This window comes from Barbus barbus, assembly GCF_936440315.1.
Source record: "Barbus barbus genome assembly, chromosome: 29".
In the NCBI taxonomy this organism is placed as follows: Eukaryota; Metazoa; Chordata; class Actinopteri; order Cypriniformes; family Cyprinidae; genus Barbus; species Barbus barbus.
This window is the reverse complement of record NC_136757.1, coordinates 7,647,138-7,669,925: the sequence shown is the minus strand read 5'-3', so window position 1 is coordinate 7,669,925 and position 22,788 is coordinate 7,647,138. Positions and strand designations below refer to the sequence as shown.

General features: G+C 39.1%; 2 protein-coding genes across 4 annotated transcripts in view; one reads left to right on the top strand and one right to left on the bottom strand.

Moving 5' to 3' along the window:
- The first annotated feature begins 576 nt into the window (after positions 1-576).
- LOC306849506 (nuclear receptor subfamily 5 group A member 2-like) lies at positions 577-14,427 on the top strand. Of its 3 annotated transcripts, none has more exons than XM_079384589.1 (8): positions 577-797; positions 2,281-2,405; positions 3,024-3,165; positions 4,129-4,613; positions 5,787-5,945; positions 8,304-8,423; positions 8,534-8,678; positions 12,235-14,421. In XM_079384589.1, exons 1-8 carry the CDS (start codon positions 776-778, stop codon positions 12,483-12,485), a joined length of 1,449 nt encoding a protein of 482 aa, XP_079240715.1. In that variant the 5' UTR covers positions 577-775; the 3' UTR covers positions 12,486-14,421. The 3 variants fall into 3 exon arrangements, with proteins under 3 accessions (XP_079240715.1, XP_079240716.1, XP_079240717.1); XM_079384590.1 differs by lacking the exon at positions 577-797 and adding an exon at positions 1,824-2,013 and having other exon boundaries at positions 12,235-14,427; XM_079384591.1 differs by lacking the exon at positions 577-797 and adding an exon at positions 1,874-2,024.
- Positions 14,228-22,788, bottom strand: part of LOC306848910 (adhesion G protein-coupled receptor D2-like) — a gene marked incomplete at both ends in the record, with an annotated part of 24,916 nt that continues 16,355 nt past the window's right edge. The window contains 7 exons of the mRNA XM_079383703.1: positions 14,228-14,341; positions 14,532-14,590; positions 14,718-14,868; positions 14,964-15,017; positions 15,145-15,186; positions 17,415-17,535; positions 17,983-18,098. Coding sequence (XP_079239829.1) covers positions 14,228-14,341; positions 14,532-14,590; positions 14,718-14,868; positions 14,964-15,017; positions 15,145-15,186; positions 17,415-17,535; positions 17,983-18,098 — 657 coding nt within the window. The remainder of the gene's footprint in view (positions 14,342-14,531; positions 14,591-14,717; positions 14,869-14,963; positions 15,018-15,144; positions 15,187-17,414; positions 17,536-17,982; positions 18,099-22,788) is intronic.

The window sequence follows — 22,788 nt, the reverse complement described above, 5'->3', positions numbered from 1 at the left end:
GTTTTTAGAGTTTATTTGATTTCAGCAAAGCGTGCCTTTTCGTAATGAATAGCTACATCAATAAATCTAGCCTAACGATAACAAACAGGGTCTATAAATGACCTCTGATTTATGGTTTTCTTAACAATATATTAATAGCTAACATTTAATTTATTTTTGTGAATACATCCGGACGGAAGAAAAATAACGAGTGTTACGTGAATTACTTTTTTTTTAAATGCATTTTGAATGTCTTCATATTCAGACTTTGCCACATCACTGACCCCTACATTTCTTTTTGTATATCTCAGAGAAAGAAGGCAATAACTGTTTTGAGTCTTGGTGTAGAGGACAACCTTGGCTTGTATACGAGATGCCAACATAATTATATCAGCTAATAAGGTAGTTATATCACTGGATAATAATACACTTATTTTAAAACAACGAAGAGAGAGAGAATAAAACAATGAAAACAACTTAAATAACAAAATGTAAATTCTGTAATGTATACCAATCAGTAAGTGTGAATGGCCAACCTTTTTTTTTTTTTTTTTTTTGCTGGTCTGACAATAAAATAACGCGTCTGTAAGGACTGGCGCGCATCATCTTCTGGAGAGCTGTCACATGAGCGCGTTATCCAATGAAGACCTCTCTAACACTCTGATCCAGCGCGGAGGAAGACGTCCAGACGTCGAGGAAGACCGCAGACCTGTCTGGTTCGCTCCTGAAGTTTCTGAAGGTCTGGACGGACCGCGTTATTCACTGGAGCTGAATGATAAAGACGCTCGTTTGAAGCATGCTGGACGCGCAGATGAACGGTAAATCTCTACATTAGGTTTGCAAAAACAATAATTCAGAAAAGACTTCGTTCGAAAATGCGCTTTGCTTTGCCTCATTCATCCTCGTCGCATTTTAAGTTTGAGTTCTCACGCTGTGAAGCACAAGCAATTTTATGTGACAGCTACAAAGCATCGAAATACAGAGAAATGAATCTGAACAAGAGAGTATAAGCGTCTCGTCTATAATATGCCATACAATTGTTTTAAACGGCGCAGATGCAGATACATAGTTTCTCTAAAAACTGAATAGGCCTTTTAAAATATAAATGTTATTTTTTTTCTGCCAGTGAATTAGGAAATAGTCTGCATTTGATTTGACATTCATTTTCAATTAACCTAAAGATATGTAGCTGAACATGGGATATCAAATATCTCTTTTTCATTTATACAGGTAAGAGAATATTGTGGTTAAATAGGTCCAAATATTAAATTAAACTGACACTGACATTAAAAAGGCTATTAAGAAGAAAATATTCAATTTATGCCATCCATTAAAATCTGAGAATTTTTTTCTCAAGCAGCCATTTCTTTCCGTTAAACTTTATCAAGCTTAGCTTTTTGCATCAGTTTAATATTGGTATATTTTCTTATATTAAATTTAGCTATATCAAATATATGCACACAAAGCATCAGGGACCTTTTCTGTATCGTTAGTTATTCCAAAACATTCAGAACATTAATTCGACTCTTTTTATTATATAATTTCAACACTTTGGATATTTGGTCTGCAGTTTTAATTTCCATATAAGAATCGTTGGTGTTCATCGAAAATATTCATTCATTCGTCAGTAAATGTCCATTAATATAAAAGTATAGTAAAAGTAGAATCAAATATTTTTTTGCTATTTGGAGTACAATTGCTTTTGATAATTGCCCGCTCAGTTAATCAGTAGCTTACGAAAACTATTTAGCTCGTGCGTGTGTGTGTGTGTGTGTGTGTGTGTGTGTGTGTGTCATGAAGTGGGCGTGGGAGTCGGTCGGTGGGTGGGTGGTCACGTCCATATAGGAGGCATGGCAAGAGTCAATATCAAATCCATCTTTTCCTCTGCGTGTCCAGATACACGATACAACAGATGCACCGAGAGCTCTAGATCTCCAACATTATTATTATTATTATTGTTTTATTTTATATTTTTGATTTGATACTTTTACACAATCTTCGTTTTATTTGATCACTGTTCAGGGATACGCTAAGGTATTTTATAGGTATTTTATAGCACATGCTTTATTTTATGTGATACAGTTGTCTTGTGGAATTGATGTGATGTTTAATTATAATAGGCCTATTATACTGTGGTCAGAATGCACATGCACAAATAAACGGAAATAATGTAGGCTAGTTATTTTTTCATTAATATATATATTTTTTAAACAAAATAGAATTTATAAAATAAACTTTTTTTTTTTTTTTTTTCAAATGATCATAGCATTTCTAACAGAACCACATGCTTTGTTGCCCCAGTCACAGACACATCTGTGAGGGTGATGGACTTCACAGCAGATGAGGAGCTGGAGGAGTTGTGTCCGGTTTGTGGAGACAAAGTGTCCGGATATCATTACGGCCTTCTTACCTGCGAAAGCTGTAAGGTACGAGACAATTTCTCTTTTGTTATCGCTTTTTTATGGTAAATATTTCGGAAATGCTTAATAATTAGGCTATAAACCAAAAACTTTATTAACAGTGGAGGCTTCCATGATGTAGCTATGAAAATCATTACTACATAACAGCCTTTGTTAATTTTAATGGAATTTATTTAGTCATTATGTGTTATTATTTAGTAATTGTTAAGTAATAACATCATTTGGTTATGCTTTATTATCCTTGTTACTGCATATTACATGCTACTTAGTAATAACAGTATATTATGAATAAATGCATGCAAATAACCCTAAACACGTGTTGTTGATATTACTCAGTAGGCTACTTAAATTTAATTGCACTGTAACAAGGACACCTTAAAATAAAATGTAACCCAATATCTTTTTTGGTTTCATTATGTATGCAAATACATACTGCATTTGACTGTCAACAAACAATCTATTCACATTTACATCCATATTCCTGTAAGAAATTCAAAACTCATTTTTTAGATGGTCTGTTCATTTAGAACAGCTCAATATGATCACAGGCTATATTGCTGTTGTTTTAAACGGTTGTCGCAGCTTGACAGAATATAATCTTTATCATGTGCATTATCATGACAGGGTTTTTTCAAGAGGACGGTTCAGAATAACAAGAGATACACGTGCACACAGAACCAGGACTGTGGCATTGACAAAACCCAGAGGAAGAGATGCCCCTTCTGTCGCTTCCAGAAGTGCCTCAGCGTCGGCATGAGACTCGAGGGTGAGCCGTACTTCTCATTAGAAAAGTTTCATGTGGAGAAAACAGACAAACTTTTGCTGTAAAGAAGCCAAATCAAATGTATAAGATGTCTTGTCATTTAAAAAGCTGCCCTGAATGTCATGATTATATTACTTTTGTCTTGAACAGTTGAACCTGAGAGAATATAATGCTTATTATATGACATTAAATCATGTATTATATGTGTTTATGTTATATTTCGACAAGCATCGCTTGTCATTAAAGACATTTTAGTAAAATATAAAATATATCTGGAGAAAAGGGAAAACATTTTATGCAATATTTCATTATTATGATTGAATTAATGTCATATATAATGACACTCAATATGGAGTTTAAACTCAGAAGATGAAAAGATTTCATAAATAAATAAATAAATACAATTTTCTTAAAAGTAATAACACATTGACACATTGGGCAGCATGTATCTATACCAGTTAACAGCTTGTTAAAAAAATATTTTAATATTTCATAGCCATTTATGAACAAGTGACCTAAGCTTATTTTCTTCCAAATTAATTTAAATTATTATTAAATTATTTATTTTTTTAAAGTTTCAGGGATGGAAAATATCCTTGTCAGTGTCTTATTTTGCTCTCTGTGCGCGCGATTCCCAGGCTGAGTGCAGAGAAGCACCTGTTTCCGCGCGCGCCTGTGACACATTCCTCACGCGCTGATAAGACTGGAGGATTCATGTTGAGAGTTCACAAAAACCAGCCCGGAAAATGTCCATATGAAGAGAAATATCCATTTGCTTTTGCCCTGACTTACTGAAGCAAAACCGTGCCAAGCATTCCTTGCTTTATTTGGCTTTTTATCCACTGTGCTCCTAAAATAGGCTTAAGCTTCCAATTGTATCAGACAAACAGCACGTCTACAAAATGTATATAATATTTGATAAGTTTGATTTGCATCCTATAACACTCTCAACCTCTTTCCTCCCAGCTGTCCGTGCAGATCGAATGAGAGGAGGAAGGAACAAGTTCGGTCCCATGTACAAGCGGGACCGTGCCCTGAAACAGCAGAAGAGAGCTTTAATCAGAGCCAGCGGCTATAAGATAGAGGCCAACCCATCCCTCCTGTCCAGCACCCAGACAGAATACCCGCTTCCCGGATCGCTCTCAGGTCTCCATCCCACTTCTCTGTCCTCTCCGGAGTACGACTGCCCTCCTCTCTGCCCCCCGGCCCTGGGTGTAGCACTGCACAGCTATGGCTCATTCCCGGCTCAGTACCAATACACTGCTCCGTCCTTACCCAGTAGATCGATTAAAGCCGAATACCCAGACGCATACTCCAGTTCACCAGACTCCTCACTAGGGTACCCTTACCCTGACGGCTGCATGACTGCGTCCCCGCACACCAGCCCCATGAACCCCGGCTTTCCCCCACTAGTGCTCGAGCTGGCCAGCTATGATCCAGATGAGGAGCAGGTATGAGTTAAATCATCATTTCCCACGAAAAAAAAAAGAAAAATCTACTTTATTTAGCCTATAAAAATGACTTTAAATTGGTGTAACCAATTTTTTTCAGGTTAATTTATTCAGATTAAATGACTTGAACAAAATCAGTTAACTTAGATGTTACTAAACTAAGCACAATTTTGTTTACCTGAAAAATCACTTTTTCTAATAATGAAAAAAAAATTGTATCACCGATTGAACAATAATTCAAATACTGTCTTTACAAAGTTTGTATACAACACAGTTTTTACAAACCTGTTCTGAATGCAAAAGAAGATTTTAAACATTAAAACAAACATCGGACCCCATTGATTTTGCCACTTAATTTGGTCATATAGGTTTGGAATAACATGGAATGTTTGGGTTTTTATTTTTGATTGAACTATCCCTTTAAAGGGAGGAGAATTCTGGGATTTCAAAGGGTACATTATTCAATTCTAACCTTTGGTATTTCTAACTTAGATGGTCAAAACAGACCAAAGACAAGTGAAACATTTTTTCTTTATTTAACTATTATTAATATTAATGTTTTTATGAATTGGATGGTTTAATAATATAATATTTTTTTGGTATCACTTAAGATTCCTTTTGTTAACAAAATTAACTACTGTTTGTTTGTTAACATGAACTAACAATAAAAATACATTGCATTTATTAATCTTTGTTTATTTAAACATTTACTAATACAACAGTACAAAATCCATTACAAATAAAACAATACAATAATCAATAATTGTATCTGATAATAATATTTAATGGACCTGAGCTAACGTGAATTTACAATGAGCAATGTATTATTATTATTAACTAAGATTACCAAAAATTAATAAACACTTTTTTTATGTATAAATGTATTGGTAATTGTTAGTCCATTAACTACCTTTAGCTAATAGAATCTTAATGTAAAGTATTACCACTTTCTCAGTAGTATTTTGTATTTTGAGGGAACTAAACAACATTTGCCACTAAATTATATGGCATTTATTTCAATATTAAATAAAAAAATACTGTTTCATACTGTTTTTTCAATTATGCAGTATTTAAGTTAAAAACAGAGCAAAGGTGTTTAATATCACACACCATTCTTATTCATTGACTTCTCAATTTGACTTAGCTTCTCTGTGTTTTGCTTCATGTTTCCAGGTGAGAGGGAAGATCTGTGCGTACCTTCATCTGGAGCAAAGCGGCAAGGGGAAGCTGGACAAACCGCGGCCGTTCAGCCTGTTGTGTGTCATGGCAGATCAGACATTGTTCTCAATAGTCGAGTGGGCAAGAAGCTGTGTCTTCTTCAAGGAACTAAAGGTACAGCTCTGAGATAAGACAAAGTGCATGTGATTGTGTGTGTGTTTATACATGTGGACACATCTCTGATCATCCAAATGATTCTCTGCAGTGTTTAGTCTAATAGTATTTTGTCGCCAAACCACGTATCTTACCGAAAGATAACATTTAGGGACACCAAGGCATTCAGATATTGTGAATGTTTTGTTGCAGCATGTTTGTCAAGCAGTTTTAAAAGTAAGATTACATTTAATGTTTAGATTGTAGTGGTATCACTGATATGTGTCAAAGTCCAAATTCTTGCATCAGTTTCCAAAAAAGTTTTGGATGGATGTTAACATCCTGTGAGGAATTTTGGCAAAAAGGCATCAGATGTGAATTTGGAATCTCTAATTTGGACACTCAGTTGCTATATTCACATCAGGGAGTGTTGCAAATCACAAAAGATGTGTTGTTGCTGTGGTTCCGAAACAGATACAGTGTTGACATACACAGAATTTGCCCTCTCAAAGCTCTCACCTCTTATAAATGTCTTAATCATTGGTCTCGACTCATATTAGATGGAATATTCGCTCTATAAATGACTACATTTTGCAATGAATTCAAGCAAATAATGTCGAATTTCTAACTTTGTTTTTGCACATTCACACCTGCATGACCGTCGCACATTTTTCACACAGTTCATTCCATTCTGCAGCCATGGCAACTAGCATTCTGCCATTGCTTGCATAAAATGTGTCAGAGTTTGAAAACGCATGCCAGCGACCGACTCCTGCAGACACAACGCTTTCAGAAACACTTAATTACATTCCGTACAGCGATAGCTTAGCAATTGTTCCTGACTGCTGAAAGGTATCGTGCGATGTGGAAAATGTGCATTTGGATTGAAAAGCATTTTAATAAACTCAATTCAGTGCATGTTTGTATACACACTAGGGAGGGTTTGTATTCACAGATGCAAGAGAGGTCAAGTTTCCGGGGCTTGAGGCTGTGGATTAGATGTGGATATACGGTTTGAGTAATTTTGTCTGGGCTGTGGTTGATAAATGTAGTGCTACGCTTCTATTAGGGCTTTACTGCCGCCCACTGTGCGTAATACTGACACAACGTGGCCTTCAAAACGCTGCGTACTGTATACGGACAGAGGATTAGTGGGGGAGGAAGACGAGAGGCCGATGAAGGACGAGAGGTGAGAAGGTGCCAGAGGTCATCATTTGGTGCACATAAATACAGAGCATTCGATGTGCGCTCGACAGTTGCTTGACACAAGGACTCTCATTCCCTCGTTTTATGATCTAGCTGTTCATCTGTATACAAAGGTTGTATTTCTTTGGGTTTTAGACTCAGAGATGACAGGCTCGGGCTTGTGATTTGAGTAAAAACACCTGAATGGCACACATTTATTGTTGTTTAGGCCTTTTGAGACTTTTTATTGCGCGGAGAATTGTTGACAAGGCAATTAAATATTTGTGACTACATTTTTTTTTTACATCAGATTTGTAATATATTTTGATTTTCCCAAAAAGTTTGCAGCTATTTGATATTGCCTGTATAGAGTTTCTGAAGCTTTTATCACAATACACACGCACTCAGTTATGGGCAAGCTCTGAGATCTCAAATCAAACCATTCACTCAGCTCTGTTTACAATCCTTGTTTCGTTCCAAACCTGACTTTCTTTCTTCTGTGGAACTCAAAAGAAGATCTTTTGAAACATTTCTCTGTTTTTTTGTGAATACAGTGAAAGGCAAAGGTCTCCAATGATGGCTTGGACCCCTTGGACAGAAACACTTTTTCAAAATATCTTCTTTTGTGTTCAACTGTGGAAATCAGTGGGGTCCAAAACAATTTTGGACCCTATTCAGAATTATTTTAGTATTATTTCTATGCTATTATTGTATCTATTAATGTAAAATCCCATTAGATTATAATATCATATTCGATTTTTACTTGAGTAATTAAAAAAAAAAAAAAATTATTCTTAAATATTTATATTTATCTTTTATTTACATTTCAGTTATAGTCCACCATTGTGACTCGCATTCTAATTCCCACTCCTGCACCGAAAGACTCGGGTTCAACATTTCAAATTTTTGTTTATTTTTAAACTTTAGGATTTTCATCTAATTTTTGTTTTTCAGCTTTATTTCAATTAACAAAAAACAATTCTTCATAGTTTTATTATATAATTTAATAACACTGACCCCATTAAACAAAAAGACAGACTTTTGTGTTCCTCGGATAAAACATGATAAAGTCATGTGGGTTTGGAATGATGGTGAATAAATGATGACAGAAATTCTGAATGAACTATCGCCTAAAATGTACAAAAAATAATACTGTAAGCATGCAATAACTCTTCATTTCTCTTCATGATTTAGGTAGGAGATCAGATGCGACTGCTGCATAACTGCTGGAGTGAGCTGCTGCTTCTCGATCATATCTGCAGACAGGTGCATCATGGGAGAGACAACAGTCTGCTACTCATTACAGGACAGGAGGTGAGTGTTTCCAACCGTCATCATTAAAACATACGGGAAAGCATCTTTGTTTGAAGAAACGCAGAAGATGTTAGTATGCGAGAGTGTAGTGAAGGTGCTGTGTGCTGTAGGTGGATCTGTCGGCCGTGTCTGAAGCAGGACCTCCTCTGGCCAGTATGGTGCAGAGAGGACAGGAGCTGGCCATGAGACTGCAGCTGCTGCAGGTGGACAGAAGAGAGATGGCCTGCCTGAAGTTCCTCATCCTCTTCAACCCCAGTGAGTACGACTGCATCCCTATTCACACGCTTCTGTTCTGATTGTACTGACTCTGTCTACAGAGTGGAACTGAAGAAAAATTATGCAAAACACAAAGAGCCAAAAAAACTGGTGGGATTGTATATTTTAAAATTCCACTAGGAATTTTTAGACAAGTTGTAACACATTTTATTCCACTGAATATAAAGTAGGTTTATGATTTAATTATACATTTTGTATAATCATAGACCGTTCTCAACTGGTGGGCCTCAGCAAACTTCATGATGATTTAAAATTATTTAAAATAAAAACAAGTATTAAAACAAACCAACATTTCTTGTTTTAATGGAAAAGTCATGCAAATTAAGGAAATCTTATAACCTCATGAGCATTTTTATACATTTTATGAATATAATATGCCAAGCTCCAAAATGTTATATCATGTAGAAATTAATAAAAATATAAATAAAAAAATATAATAAATAATATAATATAAACATAATAATATAATAAACATTAAAGCTGCAGTCCGTAACTTTCTTTGGTTAAAAATGATCCGAAATCAATATTTGAGCAAGTACATAACCAGCCAGTGTTCAAAACTATCACCTTACTTTAGCCCGATTCACAACGGTTATCTAATAATAATGTTTTCTAATTTGAGTGGTACGGGTAGGTTTTCGTGGGAAATTCGAGCATGTCACTGCGTCATTACGTCACGTCTGTAAACATAAACAAGTTGTCCCGGCTAGTAGGTTATCGCATGTGAGGATCCTGCAGGTGCCTGATCATTTATAGCCTTTTCTCACAGCAGCTAGAATAATTAAATTCATCATTTTGATGGCGGATTGTAATCCAGAAAGGATTGTGTGTTTATGAAACACATGTGAATGAAATTAAATTATATTCCTGTTTTAAATGTGCTGATTACAGCCTGGGATTACATAAAATTGGTATATTAAAGAAAACCAGTTTGAAGGGAGCATAATTAGCTTTTTAGGTTAAAATAATTTCTTAATATGAAATTCGAATGGTATGACAATTAGATATTAGACTGTACAGAAATTGAAATCTACACGCTAATACACACTATACTCGTAGTCACGCAATGCTGATGTTGTTAACATGAATAATTTGAGAATAAAGTATAACAATACAATAATAATTTGCACGGTTTGGTGCGATTTGAGCTAACCGATCGTTAGATTTAATCACCATTGGTAGCGAGATTTATTGTAATGTTTTTTTTCCTCAGTTGGTCAGAACAAACATGGCAGACTTGTTCAGATGACAATATACGGTGAAAGTTTTTATTTGGGTCATATATTCCAAGACGTAGGCTAGAATCTGTGATTCTGAAGTACAGTGAATATCCACACTGGTGTGGTGACTGACAGCTACACATTCACCTCAAAACATCAGATTAATCCACGCTAGAGCCGTGCCAGAGGACATCCCACGCAAGAAAGATAATTCCGCAAGTAACTGCAATTCTAGGTTTTCAAACAGAGATGGCGACAAAGAGGCAAAACTTACGGACTGCAGCTTTAATAAAATACAATAATATAAAATAATAAATATTCTTATTCTTAGTCCATAAACCAGTAGATCACAAACAACTGGGTAATTGGGCTTTTTGTGGTAGAACAGTGAGTCTTGAAGTCAGAACCACTGCCTTAAAAAAAAAAAAAAAAGATTAAATATATGATGATTTTATGACAACATGCCCCAATCTTAAGGCTAGATGAGGTAAGTTGTCACAATGGAGCCTGTCATGAAACAGTCCAGTAGAGATTAAACAAAAATTTGAACAGTTGAATAGCTATTAAACAAAACAATTACTGAAACAGCAAGAAATGTCAGACAACACAAAAATGTCAAACCACTGACTGGACAAAAAAAGTAATACATTGTATAAAATTACAATATTTCAACACGTGACAAAATTTGTATTGCTCCGATACAAATGTTACATCTTGACATTCCTAAAAAAAAACAAACAAAAAAAACCTTGTCTTCTGGCCTACATTATTTAGTGACTCTATGTGTGTGTGTGTTTGTGTGTGTGTGTGTGTGTGCTAATTTGACCTTCTAATTTCATATCTTAAATGAAAACTAGCCCTTGTCTCCCCTTTATCATTTAATCAATATTTTCTACATATTTTGATGGCACTTATTGTACTCATTATATCCTATATTTAATAAATATAGTGGACACCAAATGAAATAAACACAGCAGCTCTAACTTGTGCCTAGCAACAAACCTTTTCCTAGAAATGTCTGATTTCAATTTCATTAAGCACAATAAACAAACAGCTGAAAAGAGAAAACTGGATTTGAAAGCGAAAGAATTTGTCATCTCCTCTCACTCTGTCACATTGATTTTTTTCATTCTTTGCCTAAATGGAAGCAGCTTTATTGAGCAACTTGTGTCCTTCAAATGTATTGAAAAGATTATTCAACATGTTAATTACTGTGTGAATGGCTCTTCTGATGAGCTCTGCTAATGCTTTAAAGCTCTCCATTAATGGGTCCGGGTATTGTCACCCAAACACACATGCACGCACACAGAGACACTACAGCATAAAACACACACATCTCTTCTTGGATTATATGGCTATGTTCAGACTGCCCAAATCCGATTTCTTCTCTGACATGTGACTCAGATTTGTGTTTTAATAAGAGCACAACTGACATGAAATCATATTTTTTTAGATTCTGGTTTTAGGCTATTTACATGTGATACAAAATCAGATACTGGTCAGACATTTTGCAATGCGAGCTCATTCTGAAAGGTCATTCGTGAAATTTTCGTGAACTTTTGATCAATGTGAAGTGAAGTGACATTCAGCCAAGTATGGTGATCCATACTCGGAATTCGTGCTCTGCATTTAACCCATCCAACGTGCACACACACACACAGCAGTGAACACACACACACCGTGAACACACACCCGGAGCAGTGGGCAGCCATTTATGCTGCGGCGCCCGGGGAGCAGTTTGGGGTTCGGTGCCTTGCTCAAGGGCACCTCAGTTGTGGTATTGAGGGTGGAGAGGGTGCTGGTCATTCACTCCCCCCACCTACAATCCCTGCCGGCCCGAGACTCGAACCCACAACCTTTGGATTACGAGTCCGACTCTCTAACCATTAGGCCATGACTTCCCTTGTTAGTCACAATTCTGACAAGAGTCTCTCCAAAGATTTTACTTTTGTCACTCGGTTAATATGGAAGGCAGCCATGATGGTAGTCAGTCAGTGGAGGGACAGTGAGGAGTAAGTATTATGGTGACAGCAGTGATGGGCATTTTCAAAATACAGCTTAGAAATCTATAAATCATTTGCAAATCATTTGTTTTGAACCAGAGGTTTGGAGTGCGTATGCAACTGCCAAAGTCACTTGATTTCAGTAAACAAGGGTTTTTTTTAAACAAAATGTTTCAAAATTTCAATGGTTTGTTGCCGGGGGGTATGGCTTTTACCTGTTTTATAAACATGTAGACATTTTTAATGACAAATTTGTGTAATTGACCTTTGGTCAGGAATTTGAATCAAGATAACTTTGTCTCTCGTCTGCAGATGTGAAGCTCCTGGAGAACCAGCAGTATGTGGAGAGCATTCAGGAGCAGGTGAACAGCGCTCTGCTCGAGTACACGCTCTACTCTTACCCTCAGTGTCTGGACCGCTTCAGTCAGCTCATACAGCGGCTGCCTGAGGTCCGCTCGCTCAGCGCGCAGGCCGAGGACTTCCTGTGCTACAAGCACCTGTGCGGAGAAGTGCCGTGCAACAATCTGCTCATAGAAATGCTTCACGCCAAGAGGTCCGTGTGAAAGTGACACTGCTTTGAGAGTTTAAGCCATATGCACAAAATGGATGGTGAACAGTTTTCCAAAGGGAATTTTTCTTACCTTATGTGATGAATGTACAGAATTTTTTAATTCGTGTTATTTTTAAATCATTCAAGCATGACAATCATTGGTGGATGCGAAGGTGTTTTTATAGTAGTGTTTTCTCTTCGTGCCGTTATACTCTTGGCTAAGCGTGATCTCTGTAGTCTAAGAGCGATGTTTCATTTGAACGCTTATTTATGCATCTCAGTTATTTTATCTTAATGCTCCTGTGCTTTTGAATGGATGATTGTAATTTCTTTGTTTTTCAAATACATTTATTATGTTGATATTTAAAAAACATTCCAAAAGGCCTGATTCGAATGAAACAAAAGAAGGTATTTATTGAAATAATGTAATTAACAGTATTAATTAAACTATTTAAAGCACATTTTTACATAGATTACACATTTATTTGTCTTTCCATTTAACTGAAAAAATCTGGTTGCAATAAAATAAAATAAAATAAAATAAAATAAATGACACATTGCAGTTGTTTGAAGACTGTGTGTGTGGCGGTCTAAAAGCAATTTTACGTTGAATGGGCTTGTTTCTAAAGACAGACATGCTGCTCCGCTCTGAGCATCTCTTCAGTCTGCCAATAAAAAGAGGTTATGGGAAGGTCAAAAAACACTCACACGTTGCCACCTTTGTGAGCGTATAAAAAGAGAGTGCGTCTTTTAAAATCCATTTGAACCAATTATGTTTCTATTCATTTTATATTCTAATCAAGTGTATCATTTGAAAAAATTCAGTATTCACGAATGACTACAGAGATACACACTTTCCATATCAAAACAAACAAATTAGTTTTAATAGTGGGAGTAAAAAAGCCATACATAATGCATTTTATATGCATTGTATAAAAATAGGTAATGTACGGTGGCCGAGAAGTGCAAAACGTAGTAATGCCTATTACAATAAAATACTTTTTTACATTTTTGCGTTATTTCAATTGGGTAGTAGAATTACAGCATGAATAAACAACAAAAAAAAAACATTAAAAATAAATGCAGTCATGATAAGATAATCTTCACATGCTTGCTATTTTGAGCACTAGACGTTTTTTTTTTTATATATAAAAAAAAAAATTTAAATAACGTGTTATTGAAATGATATATAGATACAGTCTCTTCAGAAAGACCAAAGAGCTGATAGGTTTCATTGCCCACAGTTTTCTTATTCGGCAAAATACTGACTGTAAATCTCCACGGATGGGCTGCTCGTTCCCTACCGAAGTCGAAAATCACTAAAAACTCATTCTGTTGTCTGGTCACGATTAAAGGTGTGATGATGCTCATGTTGTCCATTTTTAGTACTGTGAGCCTCTGTGCTCTGACAACATCTATACATTATAAAATGATGACCATATACACAACGTTGAGAATTCTGTACGCTCCGTGCTGAGCGCAGTCTCATTGAACATTTACTGAAAGAGTCGTTTCATGTTTATCAGAAAGCCTTTACTCACTCAACACAGACTGAGCTCTGGGAATGAGACGGCCTGCAGGATTGCGGAGGAGGCAGGGTTCGCTCCTCCACAGAGCGAGCTACGTCTTTATCCCAGGATAAGTCACGAGTCCATGCAGAACTGTAGTGTAGTTTTCCTCTCAACAGCCTGTGGTGAAGCAGAACGGGAAATAGCAGCATGAATTTTAATGGCATAATTTAAAAATACCAACACTTCACACTGTGCTTCTGTTTTGACAAATTTCAAGCTCAGATTTCAAGTTCATCAGTCCTGTGCTAGTGAAGAACTGTTCTTTACCTGAGGGCTTAAAGGCTGTCAGCTGAACCACCTGAAACACAAAAGTATGCTGTAAAATCAAGCCAAGTCAATTTGATCTGTATAGCACTTTTCACAATACACACTGTTTCTATTTATAACAATTGGTAATTGTGACGAGCCTAATTATTATTTGATTATGTATATTATTGGCATGCTGCGTATATAATATCAGTATAAAATATGTTTGGTTTGCAGGTTACCTGACTTCTTTTGGCTGGTTTTAATGGAAAATTCACAATATGGTCCTCTTTAAACCGTTCTAACATATAAAGAGGAAACCACAGAAATGTTGCATGCAAGCAAATTAGTTTTTTCTAAATTTCATGTTGACTAAAAGCAACAGTAAACTGAGCTGCAGATGGTGGATATGCATGAGTTTCACGTACCGTTCTTAAAGACGAGTGAGTTGGCTGTGGAAGTGGTGATGGGAGTCGAGCTCTCGCTGCTCTCTGGGCTGGAATGAGTCGGCAGGCTGTGTACCCATGAAGCATTGGGAGATTTCTGGGAGGGCAAGAAGCTGATAGGCTGTGAGCAGTTCTGCAAGAGGAAATGACATTAAAAGTTAGTACAATAACAGAGAAACAGATTTAAACTATTAAAATCTGCACAAATACGGTAATACGGTTACTTACTGTAAATGACAAAGCTTTTCGCTTGTCCTGAATTCTTCTTATTGCGTTTCGCACCTACATTATCATAAAACATTCAGAAACAGTATTATGTTGCAATTTAGAAACGAAAATCACACAACTTCCTCGTACTACTGAAATATAAGAAAAAAACATTGATAGATAAATTTTGTAGAAGTCATACCTCACTGTTGTAAACCGCATAAACCAGAAAAATATACAGGCCCTAGAATGAGAGGAGAAGGTTAATAAAACAACATTGACGCTCACTCAAGCTAGTGATTATTATGCTAACAATGAGCAAAAAAACGTTTAATTTTATAAAAGTCACTAAAAGATGTTTACATGTACAGTTAATTTATCATGGTGTATATGGGTCATTCTACTGTACATTTTGCAACCATGTCAAAGCAATAATACATTAATAAAAATAAAATGTAAATAATTGATAGTGTCAATCTCATAAATGTATGGATCATTTTTCATCTCCAAATCTACAAATTATTTAAAATAAAAATTATATAATGCGTAAGGAAAATGAAGCTGATTTTTTTTTTTTTTTTTTGGGCTCATTAGTCATTCTCTGGGCACAAGGGATTAAATTAAAATAAAATTCAAATTCAATGTAACATACTATACCATACAAATAATAATCATAATGATAATAACTGTTTTTTTTTCATTAATTAGATTTTTGTTTGCATTACAGTAACGAGAATTTGGGGAGGTGGAAAAGTGTTGAATTGCACTGAAAATAAAGTGTGTATGCAAAATAATTTCTAGTTTTTATATTTTCAGTTTTGGGGTATAAAATGACAGGAGATCAGAACAGGTTTTGTGGGTTTTTTAATTAAGCAACAGAAACTAAATTAAATAATTTTAATAAAAATCATAGTATAATAAACATTAAATTACACTTTGATAATGTTTAATATATAGTTTACTCATTATCTATTTATAAATATAATTCTTATATTTAAACAAAAAATGTAGTACAATCTGAAGATTCAGTGTCTGTGGTGTAATAAACAGTTATTACAAATATTTTATTATAAATAACCAGGAAAAACTTTTTAGTTTTTTGACATTTAGCTCAAATCTTAAAAGTTTTATTCTCAGCTCTTGTTAGCAGTTAGTGTTGAATCAGCCATATATTACAGCTAACAGGAATGGTCCAGATACTTCCTGCATCTTTGCACTTGCTCTTCTCAGAGACCTCTGCTACATAAAACATCCAAGACAGATCTGCACTGGCTAATTATATCATAAGAGTTTCCTTCCAGTGATGGACTCTGCTCATGTGTCTCCTCCTCTCCCCTATTTTCTCTATCTGTCTTCTGCTTCTTTTATCTTTTTCCCAGACACACAGTAAATCTACATTAACAAGCTCTGGGAGGGAATTCAGCTCTCATTCAATATAGACATGGGAGGAAGAACGAGACAGCTCAAGAGAGCTACATGAAGCTGAAAACAGAGAGAGGAAGTTCATTTCAAATGTGTTGACAGACTGGAGTCTGATTAAGAGGAAAGCCAAAACGTGCATGGAAAGTCAGAGCTGGCTTATTTTGACAAAAATGATAAAACATAATTATTTGTGTCAATACTGAGATCACAGTTATCTAAAATGATTACTCATTGACTTTGGAAACATCATGCATTTATTGAACTGCAAACTTATTTTTAACAGTATATTTCCTTGAACTTTAAAAATAATTCCGCTGGAAAAAAAAAAAATGTCCATAGGTTTAAATTAATAATTATATTTTAGTAAGCAGAAGAAACTATAACTGCTCCAAAAAACCTGAAAGTAGCCATATGGGAGGTTTACCTCAAATCTCCAAAAATCAAAAAAATGTATTCTCAAAAATTCATAGCAGTTAACATAGAATAAGCCATATATTACATCTAATATATACACACACATTAAAATGAATAAAAAATAAATAAATAAATTAGATCAAAATGAATAAATATTGTGGAAGCACACCATGGCAGTGTTATTTTAGTATCATTGGGATAATATTATAGTTTTTATTGATATTTTGAATCGGTTTTAATCTTTATTTTTTCTGTTTTAATTTTATAGCAATTTTGGTCATTTTTAGTAGTTTTTGTTTTATAAATATACAGTACGTCTATATAGATTTAAATAATTTTTTATAGTTAAATTATTTTAGTACTTTAAATTGAACTATATTCAAATTAGAAAAGTTTCCTTGGAAACCAGCTAAGTTTCTTTTTTTTTATTTCAGTTAATGTTTATTTTATTGCAAGTAACAAAAATATTTATAACAATGCACCACTGTAACGGAAAGGGTTTATAATACAAGACAAAACAACAGTTCAAGTCCATGTGACAACAGAATTTTGATTTCATTATCACTGGAAGCGAAAATCATAATTGAAAATAAATGTGAATAATCGCCCAGCCATCGAATAAGTGTTGTGTGTTACCTGAAAAGCATTGAGTGCGATGAACAGATAGGCCACGGCAACAGATAAATGCACCAGCACTCCACACAGCCAGGTCAGACCTAACACTGGTAACAGGATCAATACTGGCCTCGTCGCTGCCCTGCATGTGCACACAAACACAATTTTAATCCTTCATATTACTGGCAGCCAGGAAAGCTGAATGCATAGGCTAGGCTGCTCAGTTTTACTTCAGTATGACTTCAGTATGACTCTTCTTCAAGGACACTCCGGGTCTCTGCTTAACTAGCTAACTATACAGACACTTCTGGTTAATTTCTTCTCATTCATTGTAGGAAGTATCCATATAACAGGACAAACGAGTCTCTGTGGCTATTTGTATGGTATCTTCTCAAGTCCAGGTGGCTGATAGGAATAAATGAGTTACTGGCGGACAGGTGTTTTCTCGCTGCTTCCTCTGTTCAACAAGATAAGAGAAGAACTAGAAACGTGTAAAATAATGAGAAATGACTGGCTGAACCTGCTCTCTATCTTTAAACTCTGGCCTGTTTTTATTTCAAAGGAAGTTGAAAAGTGAAACAACATTCACCATGTAAGATCCAGCGTGTGAAGTTTTGAATCAGAACTGAGGGTCAGCATTTTGGCTCTGCGACGTGCACTGGCCACTGTGACCATTACAACCCGAAAAAGCACCACAGCGTTGACCTAAAAACAGAGAACCAGAGTTAGCATTTCAGTTCCATAGCTCCAAAGTAAATGGGTTATTTTAATTGTTTTTTGGTTAAACGCCTAAAATAATATATGTGATGAACACAAGCTCAAAATATTTTTATGTTTTTTTATGTTTTACAGCCTTGTAATGATCACATGGTTGTAAATTATTCTATCTCAAACTTTTAGGGATTTTTTTTTTTTTTTAAATAAAGACTGAAAGAGTTGTTGAAGGAATAATGAAGTCATGTGTAGTTCATTTATAGCACATGTTTAGCTTTTTACATCTGGATACTGTACTTAGGCTTCGAAATTAATCAAATTTGTGAAGATTATCATGATGCGCAAAACATACAGCAATCAGAAATTTTTTAGCTTCTAGAATGAAGCAAGCACTGGCAGGGATGCCGGAAGTGTGGCCTCGAGACGCAGCGTCTCGTTCCCTGGAGGAACTGGTGTTACATACGTAACCTAAGACGTTCCTCTTCAGGAACTCGAGCTGTTTCCAGAGATGCTTTGGGGAACGAGATATCCACTCTGCCAGACTTACCAATCCCTGCCCAATGTGTATCCCTGCGGAGCACATCTAGGGCGAGAGGACGGAAGAGCCTGGAGTGGCCCGCATGTCCAGGCCGTAGAAACTGACACAGGTCAGGGGCATAGACCATCCTGCAGCGTTGCATATGTCCTGTATTGAGACACCTGCGAGGAAGGCCTTGGAATGAGTGGAACTCCTAGTGGAATGAGCTTTGACTCCCATCTGTGAGGGGAGGTCAGAGGACTCGTAGGCAATGTGAATGGCATCGACAATCCACCGGCTGAGGGTCTGCTTTGAAGCAGGAAGACCTCTCTTAGGGGGACCATAGCAAATCAGCAGTTGGTCTGCCCTTCTCCACAGGGCAGCTCTGTGGACGTATGCGTCCAGTGCTCGCACTGGACACATACAGTTAAGCCTTTGCTGGTCAGGCTCCCGAAAGGGAGGAGGACTGAAGGCCTGCAGTTCGACAGGCTGTGGCGTGACAGAAGGAACACAAGGGTACAAAAAGGCTTTGGCCATGCCGGGCGCAAAGTCCAAGTGACTAGGGGCCACTGACAGGGCCTGCAGATCCCCAACTCTCTTTAGAGAAGAAATCGCCAGAAGAAACAGTCTTCAGGGTGAGATGGCGATCTGAGATCTCCTCAATAGGCTTAAAGGGAAGCCTAAAGAGAGCATCCAACACCACAGCCAGGTTCCAAGGAGGAATCCGGGACCGTACTGGGGGCCTTAGCCTCAGTGCACCATGGAGGAAACGTGTAACTAGGGGGTGTCTACCCACTGACTGTCCAGCAAGAGAGGCGTGGTAGGCTGAAATTGCCGCCACAAAAACCTTCAAGGTGGAGTGGGTTAACCCTGCGGAAAGTCGAGCCTGCAAGAACTCCAGCACTGTACCAACTGAGCAGTTAACTGGGTCGAGCTGGCGATCTCCGCACCATAAAGTGAAGAGTCTCCACTTCAGGGTGTACAGTTTCCTCGTTGAGGGAGCTCTGGATTGGAGGATGGTCTCAACAACCTCGGTTGAGAGACCGGAAGCTATGAGCCGTGCCCCCTCAGTCTCGACAGGATGTCTGCTCCCACATTGAGATGTCCACGGATGTAAACTGCTCTTAGTGAGAGAAGTTTGCCCTGGGACCACACAAGGATCTGGTGCGCCAGCCTGTACAGGGGGCGAGACCGCAGACCTCCTTGGTGGTTGATATAAGAGACCACCGCTGTGTTGTCGGTGCGCATCAACACATGGTGATCTCCTAGGTCTGGGAGAAAGTATTTCAGAGCCTGAAACACGGCCAGCATCTCCAGCCGGTTGATGTGCCAAGCGAGATGATGACCCCTCCACAGACCGGTGAGGGACGTGTCCGTCGCTAGCGTTACGCGGCGACACTGAGCTCCCAGCACCGGGCCCTGAGACAAGAACCAAGGTTGTTTCCACATGTCTAAGGCACATAGGCACCGCCACGTGACCTTGATCATGCGAAGCGGGTTTCCCCTTGGGGAGAACCCCTTGGTCTTGAGCCCCACTGTAGGGGTCTCATGTACAGCAGGCCAATAGGTTGGACGCAGCTGCCATCAGACCTAGGAGTCTCTGAAACTGCTTGACAGTGAGTGATTGGACTTCTTTCACTCTCCTGACTTCCGTGACAATCGACTCGATTTGAGCAGGGGACATACGTGCCTGCATCATGGTCGAATCCCACACCACACCAAGATAAGTGGCTCTCTGTAATGGAGAAAGAACACTCTTCTAGGCGTTCAGTCTTAACCCCAACATTTTCATGTGAGCGAGAACAACATCTCGATGTTGAGCCACCATCCGCTCTGATTGAGCGAGAATCAGCCAATCGTCGATGTAATTGAGTATGCAGACGCCCTGTAGCCGCAGCAGAGCTGCGTCCATACACTTCGTAAAAGTGTGGGGTGAGAGTGCTAGGCCGAAGGGAAGAACCCGATACTGGTAACCTTTGCCCCTGAAAGTAAACCTCAGGAACTTCCTGTGAGTGGGAAGGATGGAGACATGGAAATATGCGTGTTTTAGATCGATCGCGACAAACCAGTCCTCGGACCTGATTTGAGACACGACCTGCTTGGGTATAAGCATCTTGAACTTCAGTCTGCTGACTGAGCGGTTCAACTGACGCAGATCTAAAATGGAACGCAACCCTCCATCCTTCTTTGGAACTATGAAGTACCGTCTGTAGAACCCGGGCTCTCTTTCGTGAGGAACCACCTCGATGGCCTCCTTCCTTAAGAGAATATCTACCTCTTGTTCCATTACCAGAGCCTGCTCGGGGCCCACCAGAGTGGAATTCACCCCGTTGAATTGAGGCGGACGAGAACTGAACTGGATTCTGTAGCATCTCGCAGGACCTACTGAGACACATTTGGCAGTAGTTTCCACGCTGCGAAATAGTCTACTAAGGGAACCAGTCCCTCGAGACTGGCCTCTGGTGTAGACTGGTGTAACTAGCTGCTCCAGAGACCCCCGGAGGGGTGGCGAGCATCTCAGCTCTGCTATGCTTCCGGGTGGAAGAGACTGAGATGTGTGCTCGCTGGAGATCGCTGCGCCCTGGAACACCATACGTGGCAGGGTTAGCAGATCGATCTCCTGAGGGCACTGGGGCGAGACGGGCACCATGCGCTGCGGTGATTGTCGCTCTTCCCCAGTGGGGGCTACCCTCATAAGCCCTGGGCCACCAGCCTCAGGGCTTCTTGGCTGAAGACCTCTTCGCCTGAAGAACGGACTGCAGATCTGGCTTAGGCTGCGAGGTCATCGACCACCCCTTCCTACCGCCCCGGCCCTGATTTTTATGTGGGGGAGTACGGGCGGCGACACTCTCTTTTTGAGCCTCCCTATACGAGGAGCCAGCATGCGGCAGGGGCTGCTCTCGCCCAGCAGCCCCCTGAGCTAGAGAGCGGCGAGGGAGAAACCGCTGGAACGCCGTCGCCTGCCTCCCGGCCTCCTGGTGCCTGACGGGCACGGAGTCGAAGTTCACGAATGTCCTCCGCACTAAATACCTCGCCCTCATCCAACTCCTCGACCTGCCGCCGCGTAACCCTTGCCCACCAGCGCTGACGATGTGCACAACGGCTTGGTGGGCAGGGTCGGAGCCTTCAGAGACGACGCAGCGTCAGGGGACAGATAGCTTGCAAGCGTCTGTTCCACACGCGGCATCGCTCTGTAACCGCGCTCACTCGTCCCCATCACATTACCATAGTAATCCGATAAGGGGAAGAAGAGGCGGGCCGAGAAAGGTTTCCCCCAAGACCTCGACACCTCAGTGTGGAGATCGGGGAAAAAAGGCAGGCTCCGATGTGGAGGTGGAGTCTTAAACCGCAGAAAGCGCTCATCTAATTTGCCTGTCTGTGGTTCAACAGGACACTCGGCCTGCCAGTCGAGACTCAACTTGGCCGCGGCACGAGTGACCACCTCCACAAGCCCCTCATATTGGGGTGAAAGAGGGTGCGCAACATGCTCAACGTTCTCTGTGTCAACATCCTTGGAGGAAGACCGGAGAAATGCCACGGCCGCTGCTCGAGGGGAATTATCCGCCTGGCGGGCTTCCGATCTCGGGGAGCGGTCATGGGATCTGATGGGTGAGGACGGAGATAGTGACTTGCTCGTCTCCGATCCCTCCATCAGATCCCATTGCGAACCCCATGAACGCCGCTGCTGCTCCGCCTCGGCGGAAGCGGGGCCAGTGCCGCGGGGAATGCTATTGAAAGAACCCTCGCTAGAGAAGAGGGCCTTTCGGGAGCGAAGCACACGCAAAGGGAGGCTCTCGCAGTGCGGGCAGTCAGCCCCCTCAAGAGCCGCCTCCGCATGCCTCGCTCCCAAGCAAACCACACACAAGCTGTGTGTATCACCTGCACACAAAAACCGTTTGCAGGGAGGAACACACTGCTTGTATTGTGATTTGCTCTCGTGCTTAGCCTTGTACTGGCTTTTTGGCATTTTTATTGTTTTTTCATTGACAGACAGACAACACTAAATAAGACTCACAGAGACACAGAGCGCTAGCTGAATGACAGAAAGCTGACGCCGGTTTCACCGCACGTGCTTTTATACCAGCTGGTCATTACGTCACCTCGCCCGTGACGTCTCGCCCATCCTTTGGACAGATTTCACTTGTATTCAGAGCCGGTTACGCT